Source organism: Nannobrachium achirus (genome assembly GCF_963921795.1).
Source record: "Nannobrachium achirus genome assembly, chromosome: 17".
In the NCBI taxonomy this organism is placed as follows: domain Eukaryota; kingdom Metazoa; phylum Chordata; class Actinopteri; order Myctophiformes; family Myctophidae; genus Nannobrachium; species Nannobrachium achirus.
In genome coordinates, this window is record NC_137824.1 from 16,319,419 (window position 1) to 16,341,266 (window position 21,848).

Consider the following 21,848-nt stretch of genomic DNA (forward strand, 5'->3'; position numbering starts at 1 on the left):
GTTGAATCGCAGCTATAAATGGGAGTGTGTGTTGTGTTTGTTTCTCCGTGTGAGATCTGACCAAGACCAGACGGAGTACAGTAGAACAGTATACAGTACGGTAGCAACAGAGAGACAATGGCTTGGCACGGGCTCTCTTGTCTTATAAAGCTGCTCTGGACATTTGGACATGCCATGTGTGCCTCTGGAAGGCAGTATTACAATCCACAGGTAGGTGGGGCTGGTCACGATTATGACATTTGACATGACAATTAATCCATTCAGAACGGGGTACACTATATTGTGTATCATTATTTTATGCTTTAACTATTGAAAAATAGCAGATATACAAGCTCACAGCGCGGCACCGAGTGCCGCGCTGCGAGCTTGTAGATCTGCTATTTTTGAAAAATCGTGAAAATTAGAATTTTGAACCGATTCTATAAGTGTCTTTTGAATCTTTCTACGATTTTTTGAAAAACCTATGTTTCTATGTCAGCAATCTGGCTAGCCATCGTCAAAGAAAAGGTCTTTTTCACTTAACTGGAGCTCAGTTGGTCTGTTCTCGAGAGACTACTATGTCAGTGGTTCTCAAACCTTTTCATTTGAAGGACCCCCAAAATGATATGTATTTGGCCAAGGACCCCAAATCTCAAAATATTTAGTTCCGGGGACCAGCCAGAAGCAAAATTTGAGTTACAAATGTTTGCTTTGAAAATACATATATTCAAAGATTTGCACACATTTTCAAGACTTTTTCAAAAATAGCAGATCTACAAGCTCGCAGCGCGGCACCGTGAGCTTGTATATCTGCTATTTTTCCACTGCATTCAATAATTCTAGACCTAAATGGGTTAATTGTCACTCAACTAATTGTGATTAACAATTTAATTGTGTTTTGTCGTTGACAATTACATTTCTGGCTTGTAGGCTTTGAAGTTGCACATGGCGGATATGACTCATAACATAAATATACAAAGAAATTACTGACATATTTGACAACTTCATACTTTAAAAAGAACATTGGTAGTGGAAATAGCCTATCTACAAGCTCGCAGCACGTTGTGAGCTTGTAGATCTGCCATTTCCACTATTTTTGAAAATGTTTGAACATATATGAAATATATATTTTTAAACATGGAAACATTTATGACGATTATGTCAAATAATTGCGAATAGACAATTATGTAATAATTGTGACAGACCAAGGCCAACTCCGCACGCACGCACGCACGCACGCACGCACGCACGCGCACACGCACACACGCACACACACACACACACACACACACACACACATTGTGCAATGTGTCGTGACTCACAGCGTGGCAAAATCTGAGTTATAAATGTTCGCTTTAAAAACACATTCAAACATTCAACATTTTCATGTTTTTTTTTCTTTTCTTTTTAATTGCAGATCTACAAGCTCACAACGAGGCACTCGGTGCCGCGCTGTGAGCTTGTATCTCTGCTTTTTTCAAAAGTATAGAATAATTCCAGGTCTGGATGGATGAACAGAACCAGATATGTACTCAGCCTCAGACATTATTTGACATCAGTATCATGTCGTTTTGTTTTTATCCATACAATTCTTTTAAAAAATTGCGGATCTACAAGCAATGTTGTGTGGCAATGCGGTGTGAGCTTTCAGATTTCTGAAAACTTTTGTTTGCTTTTTCATTGTATAATTCAAGTTTAAAGTTATTTTCATACGTTGAATAATGCTTTGTTATCTATCAAACATTTAATCAAAAATATTTTGAACTTGTTTTTTTATTTTACAAAATATCAGTCAAGACATCGGATATTGGTTAAATCAGGATCGACATCTGACTTTTTCATGTCAAGGACCCCCAATTTGATATGTATTTGGTCACAGACCCGCATCTGAAAAGGTTTTGTGGCAGTGACCCCCAGACGAACAGATTTATGTAAAAGAAAATCCCAATTTCCAAACATCTTAGATATTTTTCAAATATTTTCCAAGATAGCAGATGTGCGAGCTCGCAGCGCGACACAACATGACATGCTGTGATCTTGTAGATCTGAGAGCCAACATGAATGGATACAGTGGTTAAAGTGATTATGTTAACTACTTTTGCAGGGAACCCCCAGAACGCCCCCATAGGAGACTCGCTGATTGTGGGTTCCTGTGGGAGACTTATAACCTATTTCTCTTATTTGTAGGAACAATCTTGGAAAAACCAGGACCTCAATTCTGTCCCTGATCATTTGGACGTGAGGCTGAGGAGACTGGATATGTCCAATAACTTCATCACACAGTTGCACACACTCGGTTTGCCACACCTGCGGTGCCTGGACGTAAGCTACAACCAGCTGGATTTCATCTCCGAAGGAGCTTTTGTAAACCTGGCGCGGCTTGAAGAGTTAAATCTGGCCAGAAATGCTCTAAACAACAACCTTGGCAGTAACAGCAAAGCCCTCCAATCCGTCAGCGGGCTGAGGGCCTTGGATATATCAATGAACGGTCTGAACGACGAGGCAGTGGAACTCTACCTTCGAAACAAATCCTCACTAGTTCAGCTTAAACTCGCCGGCAACGGATTAACGAGACTGACACGCAACTTGTTCCGAGACAGCAAATGTTTGAGAACCATCAGCATCGATAACAATCTCATAACGCACATAGAACAGGGGACGTTCGAACCACTGAGGAAATTAGAGGCATTAAACTTGGCCAGAAACAATCTCGCCCATATCTGTGATTTTAAATTACATCAGGTCAAATACTTGAATCTGAGTCAAAACTCAATCGAGTTCTTTGTCACACAGGAGGACCACAAGCAGTACCGGCTTGAAACCCTAGACCTGAGTCATAACAAACTCCTATATTTCCCGATCGTTCCAAAGATCAATCGTCTGAGACATCTTTATGTGCAGAATAACATGGTTGGAGCCTCACATTCAGAGGAGGAAACACTTGTCTCAGACGCCACCTCGCTGTATAAAGAGCTAACATCTGGCGAGGACAATGCGGTGGAAAACAATAACGTCTACTCCAACTGGAGGCTCATGCCACTGGTCTACATGGACCTAAGCAACAACAACTTCAGGTCCTTCCCGCTGGAAACCCTCAGTCTTCTCACTTCATTGGAAACCCTGAATTTCAGTAATAACTGTCTGCAAACCATCAGCTATAACATCACAAAGGCGCGGCTGTTGGAATGCCATCGCCAGCCTTCCTTCTCTTCCCTCAGGAATTTTGCCCTGCAAAACAATGGACTCGTGCACATTTCTCCCGTCTTTCTCGAGGCCCTCACAAACCTAGAAACGTTAAATCTGCAGGAGAATTACGTGAAACCGTGCGCCCCTGCGGACCACTTGGGAGCATCCGATTCAGAAGCACAACAAATCACAACATCAAACGTGTCCTCCTGTGTTGCCTTTGGACAAATCAAGACTCTTAAACACCTCAACCTCGAGGAAAATGCCATAAAGATTCTCTACCCAGATGCTTTTGAAAAGAACCCTTTGGTTTCCCTAAACCTCGCGAGAAATCCGGACATGATCGTGCAGGTGGGTGCACTAGAGGGCTTGCAGAGCACTCTGGAATCGCTCAGCATTAGCGAAACCAACGCGACTAGCTCTGGCCTGTCGTTGTTGCCCTGCATGCCAGCGCTAACTCGACTGAACATCTCCAACAACAGACTGGACGCCGTGCCCGGCAGCTTAAGCTGTTCTCGTCTGAGAGAACTGGACATAAGGAACAACGCTTTTAGGTCTCTAAATCATTCTTTGATCAGAGACATATCCGCACACCTTGACGTCCTGTATGTCGGCGGTAATCATTTCAACTGCTGCGATTCGCAGTGGTTGACGATCCTGAACGCGTTGGCGACTAAACTGCCCGACATCGGTGGAGCTGAATGCGTTACGGGCATCCATAACGTTCGTCTGACAGATTATTTGAAAGAGCCTTCCATCTACTGCCCATTTCATATAAAGTCCCAAGAGGTTAGCGTGGGGCAAGCAACTATCATTTTCATATTTGTAAGTGTAGTATTTACAATGCTAATCATATTCATCAGGGAAGGGTTGTGCCACCAAAAGTCCTTTGTAGTGTGATATGTAGTCCAATATTATTTAATAATTATTGCTTATTAAATTCTTGTGCATTATTCTCTTCATAGATGAACGGTGATACTATAACTTTAGAAATAACTGAAAATTATGTCCTATTCATTAGCATATGTCTCTTTCCATCAATGTTTGTATGAATAGAAGGCCTTGAAGGACCATAAATGTCTATTCAGCCATAATATTGTACATAAACACATTTTCTGCCATTTTCCAGCAAATTGCTTTATTTTTTAATTATTTTTTTCATTTTGTGTTTGTTTACAAAAGTAAATAAATGTTACCAAGATATCAGAATGACTGAGTCTGTGTCTAAAAAACATTTTCATTTCAATTGTACTTCAATCTTCTCTCTAGGTACCATTTTCAAATAGAATATTTGTGCTTTAAAATGTATCAAAACGCAAGCATAACATTGACGAGATATAACCCAAATATAGTTGTTTACCCATGCATCTTAAGAAAGTTTAAAGTCTTTGCTATTTGATTTTCAAAGCATACTGAAATGAATTGAACAACAATCCACGGTATGCTTGAGAAAATGGCCGGCCTTAAGTATAGTGTGAGTCATAGTCAATGGACTAAACAAACATGCCAGACCACTGGTATTGTCCCTTAAGCCATGAATAAGCCAATGTTTTTCAACCCAATTTCCAAACGATTTGAAGAACTTCAGTGAAAATGACATCCTTCAGCACTTAGCATGAGAGTGAATCATTTCCTAAATCTCTTGCATATTGGTAAACAATAAACATGTTTAAGAAGAATATGCAATTGCAGTTAAAAGATCAAGTTATTATCAAGCAAAGTTTATTTGCCACCATTTCTTAATTTGGGAATTGTACAGTTGCTTTTTTCTTCTTCTTCAGATATCTCATGCTTTTGACATTATTCCTTTTTTGTTCAAGGTTTCTGTATTATTTGTTTTACTTTTTTGAATACAGCAAGCACACATCACCCATAACCCTCTGCACAACCCTCCTCCGCTGTCCCTGGCCGGTCATTTTAAGACATTTAGGCAAATGTATCTATTTATTAGATGATATTCATCTCTCATGATTATATTTATCAGTTTTCCTCTTGAAGCCATTGAACACCCAAGTATCACACACTCTCACTCTCACACACTCTCACTCTCTCACTCACACACACACACACACACACACACACACACACACACACACACACACACACACACACACACACACACACACACACACACACACACACACACACACACACACACACACACACACACACACACACACACACACACACACACACACAATCAATAAACTTGGAAGAAATAACAGAGGTTGACTCTAAGGCACTTGACAGTCGTGCAAGTACAGGTCATGTTCTAAATGCCCAAAGGTCATACCCACTTGCCCGAAAACTAAATGCAAAATACTTAATGCCAAATAACTACATAGCTATGAATATGACTATGGATTCAGACTTATTCTTTTATATTTTTAAGTGTAGCAACAGTGAAAAGAGCACATTATAGCTCAACATAGTGCTATTATTTTAAATTCCACAGACCAGAAGAGAGATATCTCGTGTTGTGTTTATAGATCGTTGCGTCCCCTCTCAAACGAGCAACTTGCCCGGCCTAAAAGCAAACTCCACCTGCCCAAAGGTTTTATTTACCTGCCAGGGGCAGGTGGGCAACCCTTGGTGTCAACACCTGCAGGGAGCATGAGAAATGGAAGCAGGGACAAACACATGCAGTCTCCTGAGCTACACAGAGCTCTGGTGACAGATGAGAATGGGTTACCAAATGAATCTCGTCCCAAAGAAGATACTATAATCTCTTGCAACTTTCCAGCCAAACGTTTACTTGGGTAACATACCGGGGTAGCCCAGAAGCAACAGATATTGGTGTGAACGGGAAAGTCTGCCCTGGTGCAAATGATGGCAACATGAAAATGTGTAGAAATTACACTTTAAAGGGAATATCCCAACAAATCCTTTTAGTACGTGGGTAAGTAGCAGTACAGCTGCCAGCCACTAGAGGGGTTAACATGTGTCTGTTAGAGCACTGGTTCCAAAACAGTGGGTCGGGACCCATTTGTGGGTCGCGGAGAAATATTTATGGGTCCGTTAATTTTTCGTTTCCTACATTTAGTTTTTGAATATTGTTATTTCAAAGCATTAAAAAAAACATTCCCAAGAATTTCATGAATAAAAAAGCAATGATTTTTCTAAGTAATGTCATTAATGAATAAAAGAAAGATCTAAGAAATTCCATACATTTTAAGTGTTTAAGTAGTAGTGAAAACTCACAACACGGCGCAAAGCGACTCGTTGTGAGCTTGTACGTCTGCCGTTTTCACTAGTTTGGGTCACGGGCAAAAGTCTCTTTTGGGTCTCGAGCTAAAAGGTTTGGGAACCACTGTGTTAGAGGATCTTGTTGAGCAATCCCTTGATCAATGGTAAATTTACACAGAGCTCTGTACGTCAGTGGTTCTCCAGGGGTCCTTCAGGGGGTCCTCAGCAAGTCTAGTCAATATACCATCAAAAGCAGTAAAGTTGACCACTGTAAACCTACAGTATATACCGTACAATACGTCACATGGCATTTGTGAAGAGCTTGCAGATCGGCCATTTGCAACAACAGTAATATTGAACATTTTGAATATTTTCTGAAACATTTTAACATCACAAATCCTTGTATGGGGGTCCCTGGCACCAAATACTTTCTAATGGGGGTCTGCACCTAAATACATTTGGGGGTTCTTTACTTGAAAGTTTGAGAGCCGCTGTTGCACATTATACACAGGACAGTAATGCATCAATTTGACCACTTTTAACCTGGGTTGACCTCCCTAGTTTGGGCATATAAGCATAATAATAATGATAATAAAATACATCAGACTTGTATCACTTTTCTTAAGACACTTTACAGAAGTTTAAATTTCCAAAAGCATTCAAAAATAAACACTAATATCTATAAGTTGTGAGCTTGTTGATAAGCTATTGTTGAACCTTGCTGTTTAATATATGGATAAAATGATGTAAAACACTATTACTCTAATACTTAGTATGCCATGCAGTGTTAAGTCTTCATGTCAGAGGTCACACAAGACCTATTCTATGCAAGTTATACTCAAGGACATTTCCTTCTCGCCCCACCCACAAGATTTACTAGATCAAGTAGCAGCTTGACATGTTCAAGCAAAGAACACTCAAAGAAAAGAACACGGATAGTATTAGCAGTAACACCATAGGAATGCATCATTCATTCATTCTTCGTGGTGTTTTATGTCATTTGGCATGCTTGTGTTACTAGCTGCAGCTTTCTTTAGAAGTGAATACTGCAAATAGACAGACAAAACAAACTATTCATCTTAAATTGTAATGGTTCTAAACTTGTAATTCTAACTACAAGGGCAGACAATGCCCCAAAACTGTTACAAGAGTCAAATTAGTCAATGTCCAAACGAGGACAAATTTTCCTATGTTGCTACATCTTTTAATATACTCAGTCCCATCGAGTCTCACTTCCTCTTATCGTCCACAGCCGTTCATTACCATAGCAATCTATTTGCCAAGATGCCTTGTTTAATCACAGATGAAGCCGCTCACTGTTTGAGCTGCTCTCTTGTCAGCAAAAATCCCACGACTTCCGTCGACACTTCGCTGCTTCAGCAATTCTCTCTCCTTCATCTTTTCATGTACTTCTTGCCTCCTATAGTTCCACTTGGGACTGACACCAAGCTGAATTAAGCACCACATGAACCCCATCTAATATAATCCCTAATCTGGGGGTGGGGGGGCAAACTTTCAGCAAAAACAGCCGATCTACAAGCTCACAACGCAATCGCTCAAGATATTTGGTGTAGAGGGAAAAAAGGAGTGGGGCCAAGTACAGACGCCTGGGGGTTCTCCGGTCAATGCGGTATAAAGCAACGGTTTTCAACAGGAGGTCCGAGATCCCTAGGGGTCCTCAGAGTTACTACAGGGGGTCCTCCAAATCTTGAGTGGTAGAAACTTTTTTTTTAATATATAAACCACTTGAACCCTTGCGTCCAACAAAAATAGCAGATCTACATGCTCACAACGCTTGTAGATCGGCTATTTACGGCAAAGAGGTTTGGTGTAGAGGGGAAAAAGAGCAGACTAAGTACAGAGTGAAAGGTCAAGTTTATTAAGTATTGACAGCTCAAGTGGTTAGATATCTGAAAACACACATTGACATGAGTCCAAAATACACTGACGATCGTGCTGTCAAACGATGAAACAATATGGAATCTATGAAAAGGTTGTGGGGGTCCCTGCTTCATCTCTCTCTCAACTAAGGGGTCCTTGGCCTGAAAAGACCCCTTGTGTATAAAGGGTTCAAAGTGGTTAAAGTTTCCTTTACACAAGCACACTGACTGCTCTCCTTGCATGACTTTAAACCACATCTCTAAAGTCAAATCAGTTCCCCTCGTACGACTGAAACACGACCACATTGCTCACAACAAGTAGCATTACAGTAGAGGACAGGCACGGTTTCAGATGAATCCTCACTGCCAACTTCCCATCCCGATTACCACAAAACCATCTCATTTTCCTATATAAGAAAAAGAAGGTGCGCATCAGCAATGGTTTTCTCAATGGAGTGCTAGACCTAAAGTCAAATATACATAAAAAATAGGAATTAAATTCCAAAAAGGTAGCACATCCCCAATGTTTAAATCAGGAGGACAAAGTACTCACATTTCCACTTATTTATTGGCACACACCAAAAAGGAACGCTTACGCGTTTCGGCTAAGAGCCTTCGTCAGAGCATGCTCTGACGAAGGCTCTTAGCCGAAACGCGTAAGCGTTCCTTTTTGGTGTGTGCCAATAAATAAGTGGAAATGTGAGTACTTTGTCCTCCTGATTTAAACATTGGGGATGTGCTACCTTTTTGGAATTTAATTCCTATTTTTTACATCTCATTTTCCTCTTTCCCTCCCGCGTCCCCTTGTGGATACATGTAAATCTAGCTTCACAGACACCTGCAGCCCTTGCTGAATCATTCCCTGGCGTTTGGCTGACTTTGATCACTGTTAATGTGCCAAACTTTCAGTGAAAAACTTGTCCCACATGCTTTAACTTTCTTTTTCTCCTTCCCCCCCGCTCTAATCGCGATGCCATATTGCCAGCAACAGGCACCAGAGAAGCAGAAGATAAATCAAAGTACCCCACCACCATGCTTTCCCTCCAAAGACTAAAGAAATTGGCCTATAGTATGTGATAATCAGCTGCGCAGGCTCAGCCATTCCATCTCTGTTATTTTTCATGTGGCACACACATTTTCGGAGGCTGAAAGAAAAATTAGGTTGATTTTCTTTTTTTCCCCCCTTTCTTTTTTTCCATGTAAGTAGATCCATTGACATACAAAGAAAGTTTGCACATTATCCGTGTCTGTCAGGCTGCTGAGCGGGCACTGTGCCCTGTCAGCATGCCAGTCATATAAGCAGCACCCACCCACTGGCTCTATCACGCTATATAAATGACTCACACTGAGAACCATGTTTGATATCTGCTGCTACGTGATGTCTCTATTTCAGAGTCGGAGGTACTCTGCCTTTATAGTATGAGTGCACATTATGTTTATTTATTATGTGATACTACTGTTTTAGACAGTGTTTGATACTTTTCAGTAACTGCAATTCGTGGGAAAATAAAAATAATAATAATAACAACAGGGGTCTCAGAGGCACTTACCCGTCGGGCAAGTACAGGTCATGTTCTATTTGCCCAAAGGTCATGCCCACTTGCCCAAAAAGTAAATTGTCCATTATAAAATGATAGGTAAGATTGATTACCACTCAATTTAACACTTATTTCTTACTTTCTGGGGCTGAGTGATAAAAAGAAAATCATACCTCAATATCTCCAAATCCAAATACCTACATAGCAATGATTGAATATGTCTAAGGTTTCACACTTGTTGCATTCCACAGACCAGAAGGCTGAGCGCGCTGGCCACATTTAGGTGTTTAGACAGATGTTGTGTTTATAGACGTTACGTCCCCTACTCAAATAAGCACTTGCCCAGTCGCACAACCTGAAAGCAAACTTCACCTGCCCGAAAGTTTTATTTACCTGCTGGGTGCAGGTTGGCAAGCCTTAGTGTCAATGCCTGATAATAATGTCATCCACTCTTTTACACATGTGACACTGTGATGTTACAAAGTTGAACTCAAAGTTCTGGGTTCTTGCAAAGTCTAATCTTACATACTGTAGGTGTCACCACATCAAAATGTTCAATATAAAGGAAACGTACCACAGTTCAGGATGGATAAGGATACAGGGTGTGAAAAGTGTCAACTTTGACTGTTTTTTGTGTCTGCCCTATCAACTTTTGGTGGTATGCTACATGCTTACCACGGTGACCACGGTTAACAGGGGAATCAGGGTTGAAGTCCAGAGAGGGAGCCTGAGAAACGGCTACCACGTCCAAGGAAGGGCAGGCAGCACAGCAGGCATGCAAATCATCCACTCCAGGCACGGCGGCAGGGCAGTGACGAAGAATAGCAATCCATGGACTCTTTGGAGGCCCTGTAATTGGAATGAGTGGACGTTAATTCATTTTAACAAGCCTATGGCACGCCTGAGCCTCACCAAGCCTAAGGCAGCTTGTCTTCTTTTTTTTTTAGATAATGTTCAGGGCGTTTCTGCCTTTATTCAGAGACAATAGAGAGTACAATAGAGAGTGTGACAGGAAACGGGGAGAGCGAGACACAGAGAGAGCGACACACAGCAAAAGCAGCCAGGCTCGGGAATGAAACGCGCGACTCACTGTCAGGCTGCACTAGTGCCTATGTGTGGTATGCGACCTGACGCTTGCCAACGGGTCTGAGGCCCTAAGCTAGATGCAATAGATATTCTGCAAGATCCAAATTTAGAGTGAACATTTTTAACTCAAATCTTTGCTTCTGTGGGTCCCTGAACAAATTATGTTGAGATGGGGGTCCGCGGCCAAATACATATAATTGTGGAGGTTCTTTACATGAAAAAATAAAAGTTTGAGAATAGATACACACTGCTCAGACCCGTTGGCAAATGCAAGGTCGCATGTGGTATAGGCGTATAAGGCCATCGGCCCCCTTCCAAGCAGGCAACACTTGACATTAGAAATGGACTGGTTAGCAGGGTGATAACCAGCATGCATTGCACTACAAGTCAAAAATGAAGCAAATCTCAGTTACTAAACCCTCAGATCCTAATTTTATACAGTATGCAGTGGGGGTCCCTGCTTCATCACTCTCAGCTAAGGGGTCCTTGCCCTATATAGCCTACTTCTAGCTAAAAATAATAGCCAACAAGCACACAACACACTCTGCACCTGTAGGTACACTATTTTAGCAGCTTTTTAAAGATTCTGGTTATTATTTTTGGGAGAATTTGGAATTTAGATTTGAACATTATTTCACATTTTGAGCATGTTAATGACATGCCCAAAACAGGAACCTCCGGGTTAATGAGGTTAAACTGGATCGATCTGGCTCTTCACACCTTGCGTGATGATGATATTGTCCTGCATGCAAAACCCATCCAGTCTAACCATTCACTTGCTCAGCTCCAAAGAATGTGGAGCAGAATAAGCAATAGAACAGAAACAAGCAACTCGTCCCGTTATGACATAAACAATCCTAAACAACGTTGAAACAACAAACTGTGCTGCCATCTAGTTGTTAGTGAAGTTAGAAGCAGTGCACAGCTGATTGATAGCAGACTTCAATTTAGGTTTTTAGAAATACACAGGAGCAAAAAGGGTGACATTTCAAAATGCAAAATAGGATGATACGTTTAACTACACTGCATACTTACCAGGGACGTGCAGAGAATGTTAGAGAGGCAGGGGTTGTAAAAAAAATTGTAAAAGGGCCTTTTGGTGAAAATATCGAAAATAGCAGACCTCCAAGCTCACAACGCGTCACGCTTCGACGCGTTGTGAGCTTGGAGGTCGGCTATTTTCGGTACTTGATACCACACTAAACTAAGCATAAAAAAAGGAAATTCTTAAGATGCTGTGAGTTTGGACATGGCAATTCTCTTGAATGCTGCCTTCAGGTATGGCATGGAAAGAGGGCATTTGCATTTTTTTCACCATAGTAAAAACTGTATTCATGTTCTGGAGAGGGCACTTTTTTTGACGTAAAAAAAGGGCAGGGGCTCAAGCCCCCTTATGTGTGCACGTGCCTGGTACTTACTACCCACCGCACACTCAGATTACTTTTACCGCCTGCGCAGTTGTCGACCAAAGATTCGCGTAATTGCCTTGAAAAGCGTTGAGAGTTTAATGATTAAATATTTTACACCTTGGAACACTGCATTAGTTCCGCTCTCAAAGGATACTTAGCTCTTTGTTCTGGTTTGATGGAGTAAAGTTCCATCGATTGAGCAGGGCAGTTTCTTAGTAGAAATGTAACTGTTGTTTTGCATTTATTTATTATTTATTTATGTTCAAAGATATCCATGACATTCAAAACACCTATTAAACCGCTTTTAATATGGCCATCTGTATTCAGGCTGTCTGTTCATGTCAGTCACTCTGTCCAAAATGACTCAATATAACTTGCGTCATCATCAGATCACAAGATGGTGTACAGGTGTAGGCCATACTTAGTTGACAGGGGATCCTCAGGGCTCTGTACTAGGACGGTCGGACCAATTCAAATCAATACAATACAAATCTCTTCACTAAAAAATAATTTGTCTGAGCTTGTGGATTTCATATTGTTGCCTAATGTTTGCCCCAGAACAGGGAGACAGAGGTTCAAGTCAATTGCCGGTCAGCGATGAGCCATGCAACTCAAACATGCGCATAACTAGGCTGTCAGACGAAGGTTTCATTTAGCTGTAGGGCTGTCACGATATGACATTGATTTATATGACGATTAATTGTCACTCAAATAATTGCGATTAACGATTTAATTGTGTTTTTGTCGTTGATAATTACATTTCTGTTCGGCTTTAGGCTTTGAAGTTGAACATGGTAGATATGACACATAACTTAAATATACAAAGAAATTACTGACATATTTGACAACTTTCTACTTAAAAAATGACATTGATAGTGGAAATAGCCGATCTACAAGCTCACAACGCGTCGCGATGCGACGCGTTGTGAGCTTGTAGATCTGCTATTTCCACTATTTCTGAAAATGTTTGTAAATGTGTGAACATTTTTCAACATTCACAATTATGACGATTATTACAACATATTTGTGATTATGTCAAATAATTGCGATTAGACGATTATGTAATAATTGTGACAGCCCTATTTAGCTGTTGATGAAATTATAATGCATAAACAAGTAAAACGCCACAATGGCGAGTGGCAACCGTAGGGGCACAATGAAAAGTTATCAAATAATGTGTTTTTCTTTAAAAAAGTGATATGAGGTCAATGAGACATTTATAAACAAAATTATTCAATTCATTTCAGTAACTGTCTGTAAAGCAGTGCTGTGTGACTGTCTATAGCATCTTCAACGTTTTCAGGCCAAGGAACCCTTAGTTGAGAGTATGAGAGAGATGAAGCAGGGACCCCCACAACCTTGTCATAGATTCCATATTATGTAGTTTCATTGTTTGACAGCAAAATCATTTGTGTATTTTGGATTCATGTCAATTTGTGTTTTCAGATATTTAACCACTTGAAGTGTCAATACTTCTCCCCTCTACACCAAACCTCTTTGCCGAAAACAGCCGATCTACAAGCTATTAGGGATGGTCCGATCAGGTCTTTTGGAACCGATCACCGAGCACCGATCACAAAAGTTTGATCACCCGATACCGATCAATCACCGATCCGATCAAGTTATAATTTATATTTTCTAAATGTTAATGTTTTAATTTTAATTCATTCATTCACTCATGAATTCATTTATATATTTGCCTTATAGTTATTTACCAGCATTACTATGTATTTATTATCATAGCAGTAACTAATTATTCCTTCAGCACTGTGGAAATCAATACCCCAAAATGGCCTCAAGTGGGCATACTGAACGGCTGGTTGATCGGATGCACCGATCCAATCGGCTCGGTGAATTTACCTTTTGATCTAAACCACCGATTATCGCCGATCACGCTTTGATCGGCCCGATCCGATCCATTGCCGATTGATCGGTAACATCTCTACTCACAATGCATTGTGAGCTTGTAGATCTGCTATTTTTGGCTAAAGTTCTCAGAATCTGGTTAAGAATCTAGCTAAAAAGGAGATTTTCAATTTGTCTTTCTATCACACAAAGCTTTGGAGGACCCCATGTAGAACAGTAACTCTGAGGACCCTCTAGGGGTCCGGGACCCCCTGTTGAAGACCCTTGGTCTACAGCCCTTAGCCGTTGATGAAATTATAATGAATAAACAATCACCTCATAAATAAGGTTTGTTTGCCAAATAAACGTTGTTGTGGACAGCTGTGGCTGTCCACACGTTTGTGTTGTGGTGGTGATTGACTGCTAATGACACATGGGTTCAAATCAACCAACGCTGGTTGGCAAAAGATCGGCAGCCTAAATAATACTGTATTGACCAGTGAGGAAAAAGACGTCATAAGAACGACTTTTTGATGGACATTTTTATTTGTAACACACTCGACTTCCCAACAATGTCTCCAACCAACTCACTCTGTGTTATACAAAAGGAGGGTGTGCAATGCATTATGCAAATGCCCGTGTCAGCCATGATGATTCTCAACCAAATTGTACACATCAAATAAATACATGGTGAATAAATTATGTAGCGTAAACCTACTGTACACAAGTGCCTCAAACACATTTTCTGTGGCACATTAACTACAGTTATGCAACAATAAAACAACAACAATGTAAGCGCATCCCCAGGGCATGCTAGGAATTCCTACGTACTTAGCCAGTCCAACAGCCCAGGGATGCTACGTAGCCCCCCCCCCCCCCCAGCTCAGGGCTTCTACTGTCCCCAGTGACGTTTCAAAGAGTGGGGTCCAGGGTCCCCCAGGGGTTCTTGAGGGGGATTGTTTTGCTATATGTGTCCATATAGCAAAACAATGTTGACCCTTTAGATTACAAGCTCATACTACAAGTGACTAAATATGTATTTTTGGACACAATAAGACCATTCCCAAAATGCACCGCAATCTTTCATGGGCAGATGTGACTTATGGGCTAATGGGTGTTACTGTAAAGAAATCGCTGGCTTATTGTGTCTAAAAAGACATATTTAGCCACTTGCACGCATGCCCCCACCCACTTAAATCAAGGTCATTAATATTGCTAAAACAATAGAAAGCAGTAAATGAAAACATTTTAACACTGACTCATCTTTTCTAAGTACAATCTAAAATATGAACCATTGTTGTAAAAGTTGTCCTTTAATACACAACTAGTATTGGGGTCCATGCCTGCTGGCACAAAATATTTTTCAGATGGATGTCTGCACTGCGGCCAAATTCATTTGGGTGTCCATGACATGAAACGGTTTGAGGAACCACTGCTGTAACCCACTCAACAACAAACACGAGGTCCTGGGATGCTGAGGCGGCACCTCCCTCCCTCCTTCGCTTCCCCCAAGGCCTGGAGGCTCCGATGCCCAATTGTTAAGAGTCACCCGGTGTGGTGAGGAGAGTCTCTCCATCTGGTTCTCTTCTTTCTAGGGCAACCATAGTTGAATGGGAGGGAGACCACTCAGAACAGAGCGCCTGGGAAACAGATGGTCCCCCGGTTCGTGCTCTGGCCCCAGTCTGTGTGTCGTATGTGTTCCCCGTGCAGGGATACTTAACCCCTCACTGCTCCCTGAGCACTGCCCCCACAGCGCCCTCTGCTCCTAAAGTATACAGTAGCTAGGATGGGTCATCAACCACCTAAACCTTCTAGACTTATTAAACTACTGGACCCGAGTTGGCTTTGTACTTAGCCCTATTCACGGCCCGCCCACTCAGCAACTTCCTGGTGCTGAAGTCTCGTTTTGAAGGGTAAAACCCTGCTAAAAGCCCATAGAGTTAACACAGAAATCGCAAATTTAATGCAATTTCCGAATAGTACAGTATAAAATACGGCTAGCATGATCAAGATACTAAAAGGCACAAAGCGTTATAATTGACTTTACCGTTCGAAATAATGATTTGTTGGCTTTAAGTTCAGCAATATCTGTATTAATTTACCCTTCAAAGCTGACGTCAGCACCATGAAGTTGCTGAGAAATTTGCTGAGTGGGCGGGCCGTGAATAGGGCTTATTGGACCACTTTCTTTCCCCCACGTCGTCGCCAAAAAATAGCCGATCTATAAGCTCACAATGTGTTGAATTGTGACGCATTGTGAGCTTGTAGTTCAGCTATTTTTGCCTAATGTTTCCCCCAGAATATGGACGCTGGAATTCTGCTTAAAGACACATTTCCACAAATGCAAATGTACAGTGACAAATAATACCACCAAAGGAGTGGGGTGATTAATAATACATCTTATTTATAATGCACTTTATATTTGAAACAAATTTCAAAGTGCTACAATCAGGGTAAAACATTTGCATAAAACATCACAAAACAAAAAAAAGTCAAAACAATAAAATCACATGAGGGCATTAAGCCCAGGAGAAAAACAATTGTAGCTTGATTAAAAAGTGCTTAATTAAAAATGTAGGTCGAGGAGCCACAGTACAGAGCTTGATCTTGGCGGTGGAGAAGGGTAGCATTTCCAGAGCGGAGGTTGCGAGTGGAGGTCTGTGGTTCTAGGAGTTCCTTAAAGGTAGGCGGGATCGTTGTCGTGGATGAATTGATGATGGGTCCGGGAGGAGATGGTGAGCCAGTGCAGGTGTGATGTGCAGGTTGTATTTGCGTATTTTGCTCATCCTAGCAGCACTGTTCTGGATGTACTGAAGCCTTTGAAGGCTCTCGCTGGGGATAGTGATGAGAAGTGCATTGCAGTTACCCAGCCTGGAGGAGACCAAGACGTGGACAAGTCTCTCAGAATGAGTGTGGGACAAAGTTTCTGAGGTGGACGGAAGAGGTTTTACTGAGATGTTTGATGTTCATAAAGTTCAGGTCAGGGTCCATTCTAACACCCAGACTGGTTACAACTGATGAGAGGGGGACGTCCTGGGTTCAGTGGTTGAGCTGTCGAGTTGAAGAAAATTCTGTTTCATCCACGCTTTGTGGATGAAGGAGACGACAGGGCTTATTTATTTGAGTGTAGAAGCCATTGCACTGCTTTTGTATTTTTATTGTTGTTACTTTTGTTATTATAGTTGTGGTTATTTTGTATTATTTCGCAAATTAGTTATATTAGGTTGACAAGATAATCGATTTATCAGATGATTTGGGCACCAAGGGCACGCCTCTCCCAAGCCTAATTGATTGACAGGCAGCAAAGGCTTATGTAGGCCCATGTTTCAGTGCCAGAGCCACAGTGGAGAGAACTATGGCAGAACCTGAAAACCTGTTTGCATATGCACTTTATATTGGTGAATTAAACAAGACAAAACTTCAAGTTGCTGTGTGGACAATCAATGTGTGCTTTAAGCCTGCGTACAGCCTGCGTCTAGGACGGTGCATCAGTGGGTTTGTTTGGAACCGACTAACTGCACATTCAATGAGGGTCAAACGGCCACACCCTGACCCTGTGTCAACTCAACAGACCCATTTCTGTCACTGTCGTCATGCTTGGGGCTTCCACACACCTTCTGGTCGGTGCCTGCCCTCGGCAGGTGTTTAAGCGATGAAGGGACATGGATATCCCCGTCCTCTGCAACCATATCTCATCCTGTAGAGCTGATCGGTGCCGGTACTGACCACTGGTCCTGTCGTCTGTGAAGTCAAACCCAACTGGCTGGACTCCCCCGTTGACCCTCACAGCGTTCTGGGTGGGCTGGGCTGGCCTGCTGCATCAGTGCCTCATGCACCTGCAGGCATTGCAGAGTAAAGCGGTTCAACAGTTAATCAAACCGGTCGATTTAAACGATTATACAAAAATAATCCCCTCAAGTCAAGGGGATTATTTTTTATGTTAGGGTATGCGTTATATGTTAGGGTGTGGGTTTGGGATAGGAGTTAGAAAGGGTCAAAATGAACCCCTTGGGGCATGTTTCCAGCCTGTTACCATGCAGCCTGTTAAAAAGAAAAAGAAAAAGAAAAGAAAACATATGTGTATGAACCCCATTACATACATGTGATCTGAACATTTTCTGCTCATTTCTTTCGCAGTTTTCGTCCTGAAATAGAGTCAAGATGTGCTTGAATCTTTAATGATACCCATTTAACCCCTTGGAACATTTTTTTCCAGCCTGGTACCTGGCAGAATCTTAAAAATACACACATCAAGGATTAAAACAGGTGGTGGAAAAATGAAATCCACCCTGTGCTGTGTATGCCCCTTTCCATCTTCTACAAGCTTCATACTTTTGCAGAGTCCAGACAAATTATTAAATCATTAGAGGCTATTCCAACCAAACATGTGATGTGAGGAAGCCAGTGTGCCATCTTGGCCAGAGAAAATGGGCATTCCGAATAATATTTTCCTTTTTTCAATTTAATGCACACAGGCTGACGCAGCAATTTTTCCACATTTTGTTTGATTTGTTCACAACATGCTGTGAATAAAGTAGATAGGCTAATAGCCTACAACTAGTCATTTTATAACGTGGTCATTTCACATCATGACAATCTTTTTTTTTATTTTTTTATCCAAGGAGCTTTGGTATACAGAAAATGTGGCTACTTTGATTATAAACATCAGTTAAATTGGCTGTTGCTAACCTCCCTAATACATAATCCATGGGAAATAAATACATTATAATTTTAGATTAAGGGCCTCAGACTGCCATGTGGCCCCAGCAGTGGTGGAAAAAGTACTCACATTTCTTACTTAAGTAAAAGTAAAAGTAAAAAAAAAAATACTCTGTTACAAGTAAAGGTCTGGTAATCAAAATGTAAAAGTACAAAAGGACGTATTAGTATCAAAATGTACATAAAAGTACCAAAAGTAAAAGTACTCATTATGCAGAATGTCCCATTTCACAAATTTTCAAATGTATGAAAAACTTTAGAAATAGCAGATCTACAAGCTCACATATTGTGTCACATTCTGGGAGCTTGTATACTATTTTCTAAATGGTCGAAAAGTAACCTTGTACCAGTGAACTGTACTGTCATGAAACTACGTTTTCCTATGCAACCTGCAAATAAAATCTTCAATCAATCAATCAATCAATCAATCAATAATAAGGGCTGAAGTGGTTAAAACATGTTTTGTAATAAAAAATACAAATCTACAAATTAACTAGTAACTGAAGTTTTCAAATAAATGTAGTGGAGTAAAAGCACAATATTTGCCTCTGAGATGTGCTGGAGTAGAAGTAAAAGTATTGGAAATAAATACTATAAGTAAAGTACAGTACTTAAGTTAAGTAAATGTACTTCGTTACTTTACAGTTACACCACTGCAGACTGCCCTGATCTAGTTTATTTTCGCTAATAGGAAACAGCTGGACACTAGCAGATCGAGTGCCAAACTGCCAAGGTGGGATCACTGGGATGAAGGGGACGACGGTTCCATTATTTACTATTATTTTATACTTTTGGTGACGCAACGGCGAGGAGAGCAGAGGGGCCTGTTCACATTATTCACATAATAAAGACATAAAGCTGGATGCCAGCCGCCGTAAAACAACAAGAAGATTAACATTCACTCAGCGACGACGGTGTGTAGCAGTGTGCGCCAGCCGCCATAAACCCCCAGAAAGAAGAAGAAAGATTCTCAGGGTAATGTTGATGTTACCTCGTTATACTTTCTTCTTCCACGCGAAGAAACGTTGTTGATGACTTCATTCTTTTCCTTCCGACTCCAACAGAAGGAAGGCGGTCGAGTTGAACTTCTCCTCCGGACCAGAAGAACCAGCCCAGCACCAGAATTCTTTCAAGTGCACCACGGTCTTCTTCAGGCCTTCCTCTTCGGCAGAACCAGAACTTGTGTGGTGCGTTTCAAAAACGCCAGTCACCGAGCCAAACAGAACCAGTCAGAACCAGAATTATTTCAAGTGCCCAAGGAAAAGAAGAGACGCGTGGTCGCCATTACGCACGGTCTCCTTCCAGGCCTCTTCTTGGACAGACCCAGAGCCATTGTCAGTGCGCCATTACGCACGGTTATCTTCCACGTTTCCTCCAGGCAGAACCAGAACTTGTGTGGTGCGTTTCAAAGACCTCCACCCAGAGAGACCAGAGCCAGAACCAGAATTATTTCAAGTGTCCAGTTTGACCAGAGCCGTCTGAATTTGACGAGAAGAGCAGAAGACAACGTGCCAGTCAGTCTTGTGCGCACGCACGAGGGCGGCTACCTGAGCGTGGTGCATTTCACGCTTCCTTCACACCAAAGACAGCGCCAAGAAGCAGAACCACCTGTGCGGTGCAGCTTCATCGATAAACTAACGCACCCCCAAAAAACTACAGAGGACAAATTAGAAGAAGCTGTGTGGAGAGCGAGAGCGAGGGTCTGCTGAGATTTAGGCCCAGACCGGCTACAGTCAGATTTTAAACGACGACGCGCACGGCTCCACCAGTCCTATACCAGCAGCAGAGCACAATCATGGTGACCCGAGCACAGCAACCCCTGAACGGCCCAAAAATGATGTCCGACATGGCGCTGAAGTGCCTGGTGGTCTACAAAGTGGTCCTGTTGGAGAATGCCCGCAGCGCCCTGGAGCAACTGCTGAGAGACTTCACCAGCCAGGTGGGTTGACATTAAAATGCAATGAATGGAGGAACCATGCGTGTGTTTAGCTTGCCTTGGCTAGCAAGTCCACTTCCTACTTGTTCTCACATGACCTAACAAAGGCCTATAGTAGAAATGTTGGCTTTGGCCTTCTCTTGCACAGACACAACGAACATTGTTTTGATTTAATGTATTTTAAAACATCATGGTGAATGTTGTCTTGGAACAATGGGAACTGGTGGTGCCCTTGACACATTTTATGCCATCTTTTGCACATTTCAAATCCCTTTCATGCTTTTTTCTGCAATTGTTTTGTTTGTATACATATTTCACTTTCAGTATAATACAGTAGCAGCTTGTATGAGCAGTCTCTTTTTTTTATTCTTTTTTGTTGTTGATTGAATAGCCTACTTTTATTAGAAAGCACGAGGTTTAGTCAGACATTCAGGCTAAAAGGATAACACAAAAGTCTCATTGTCTGCTACTGTTTTTAAAACTTTTAAATTATATTTGCTTGAGATTACTGCAAATGAGGTTTATTATCCTCAGTACCTATAATCCATAAATAAAGTTTTTACTGCATATTACTATTAATATCGATAACAAGTACAGGTAATTGTAAAGGGTATATTTATCCTTAAGTTTTGAGGCAACTCTAAGAATGTAAGCAAAGTTCTATAATTGTTTTTTTTTTTTTGTGCACATTTTCTTTTGTAATATAACAATATCAATGACACTGTGCATCATTTAAAGATTGTTTAAAAACATTTCAGGCCACTGACTACGTCCAAGGTTTTCTAGAATCACATCTTCCCTCCAAAGTCTTCAATCATGATGACCTTGTCTTGTCACTGGATACCAAATGCCAAGCCCTGGACAAGGTTTTGGGCTTCTTTAAAGAGATCACACAAGGTAAGTTTAAGACAAGTACAACACTAGTCAGAGTAATGCTATAAATGTGATTATTCATAGTAAGTGTATTAAGTGTTTTGCCATACAATTGGGTGATAATGATAAAACAACTATTTGGTTACTTGCAATAATGTTCTTTGCCACTTATGTCTGCTATTAAACGCTATGAATGAGGCAGTAGTATTCT

General features: G+C 41.3%; 1 protein-coding gene across 1 annotated transcript; it reads left to right on the forward strand.

Annotated features, from left to right (window-relative positions):
• Positions 1-174: 174 nt before the first annotated feature.
• On the forward strand, positions 175-15,894 carry LOC308302295 (transforming growth factor beta activator LRRC32-like; the record flags this gene model as incomplete). The annotated part of the gene is made up of 3 exons (XM_080746552.1): positions 175-210; positions 2,167-3,954; positions 15,820-15,894. 3 exons carry the CDS (start codon positions 175-177, stop codon positions 15,892-15,894), a joined length of 1,899 nt encoding a protein of 632 aa, XP_080602678.1.
• Between the last annotated feature and the right edge of the window lie 5,954 nt (positions 15,895-21,848).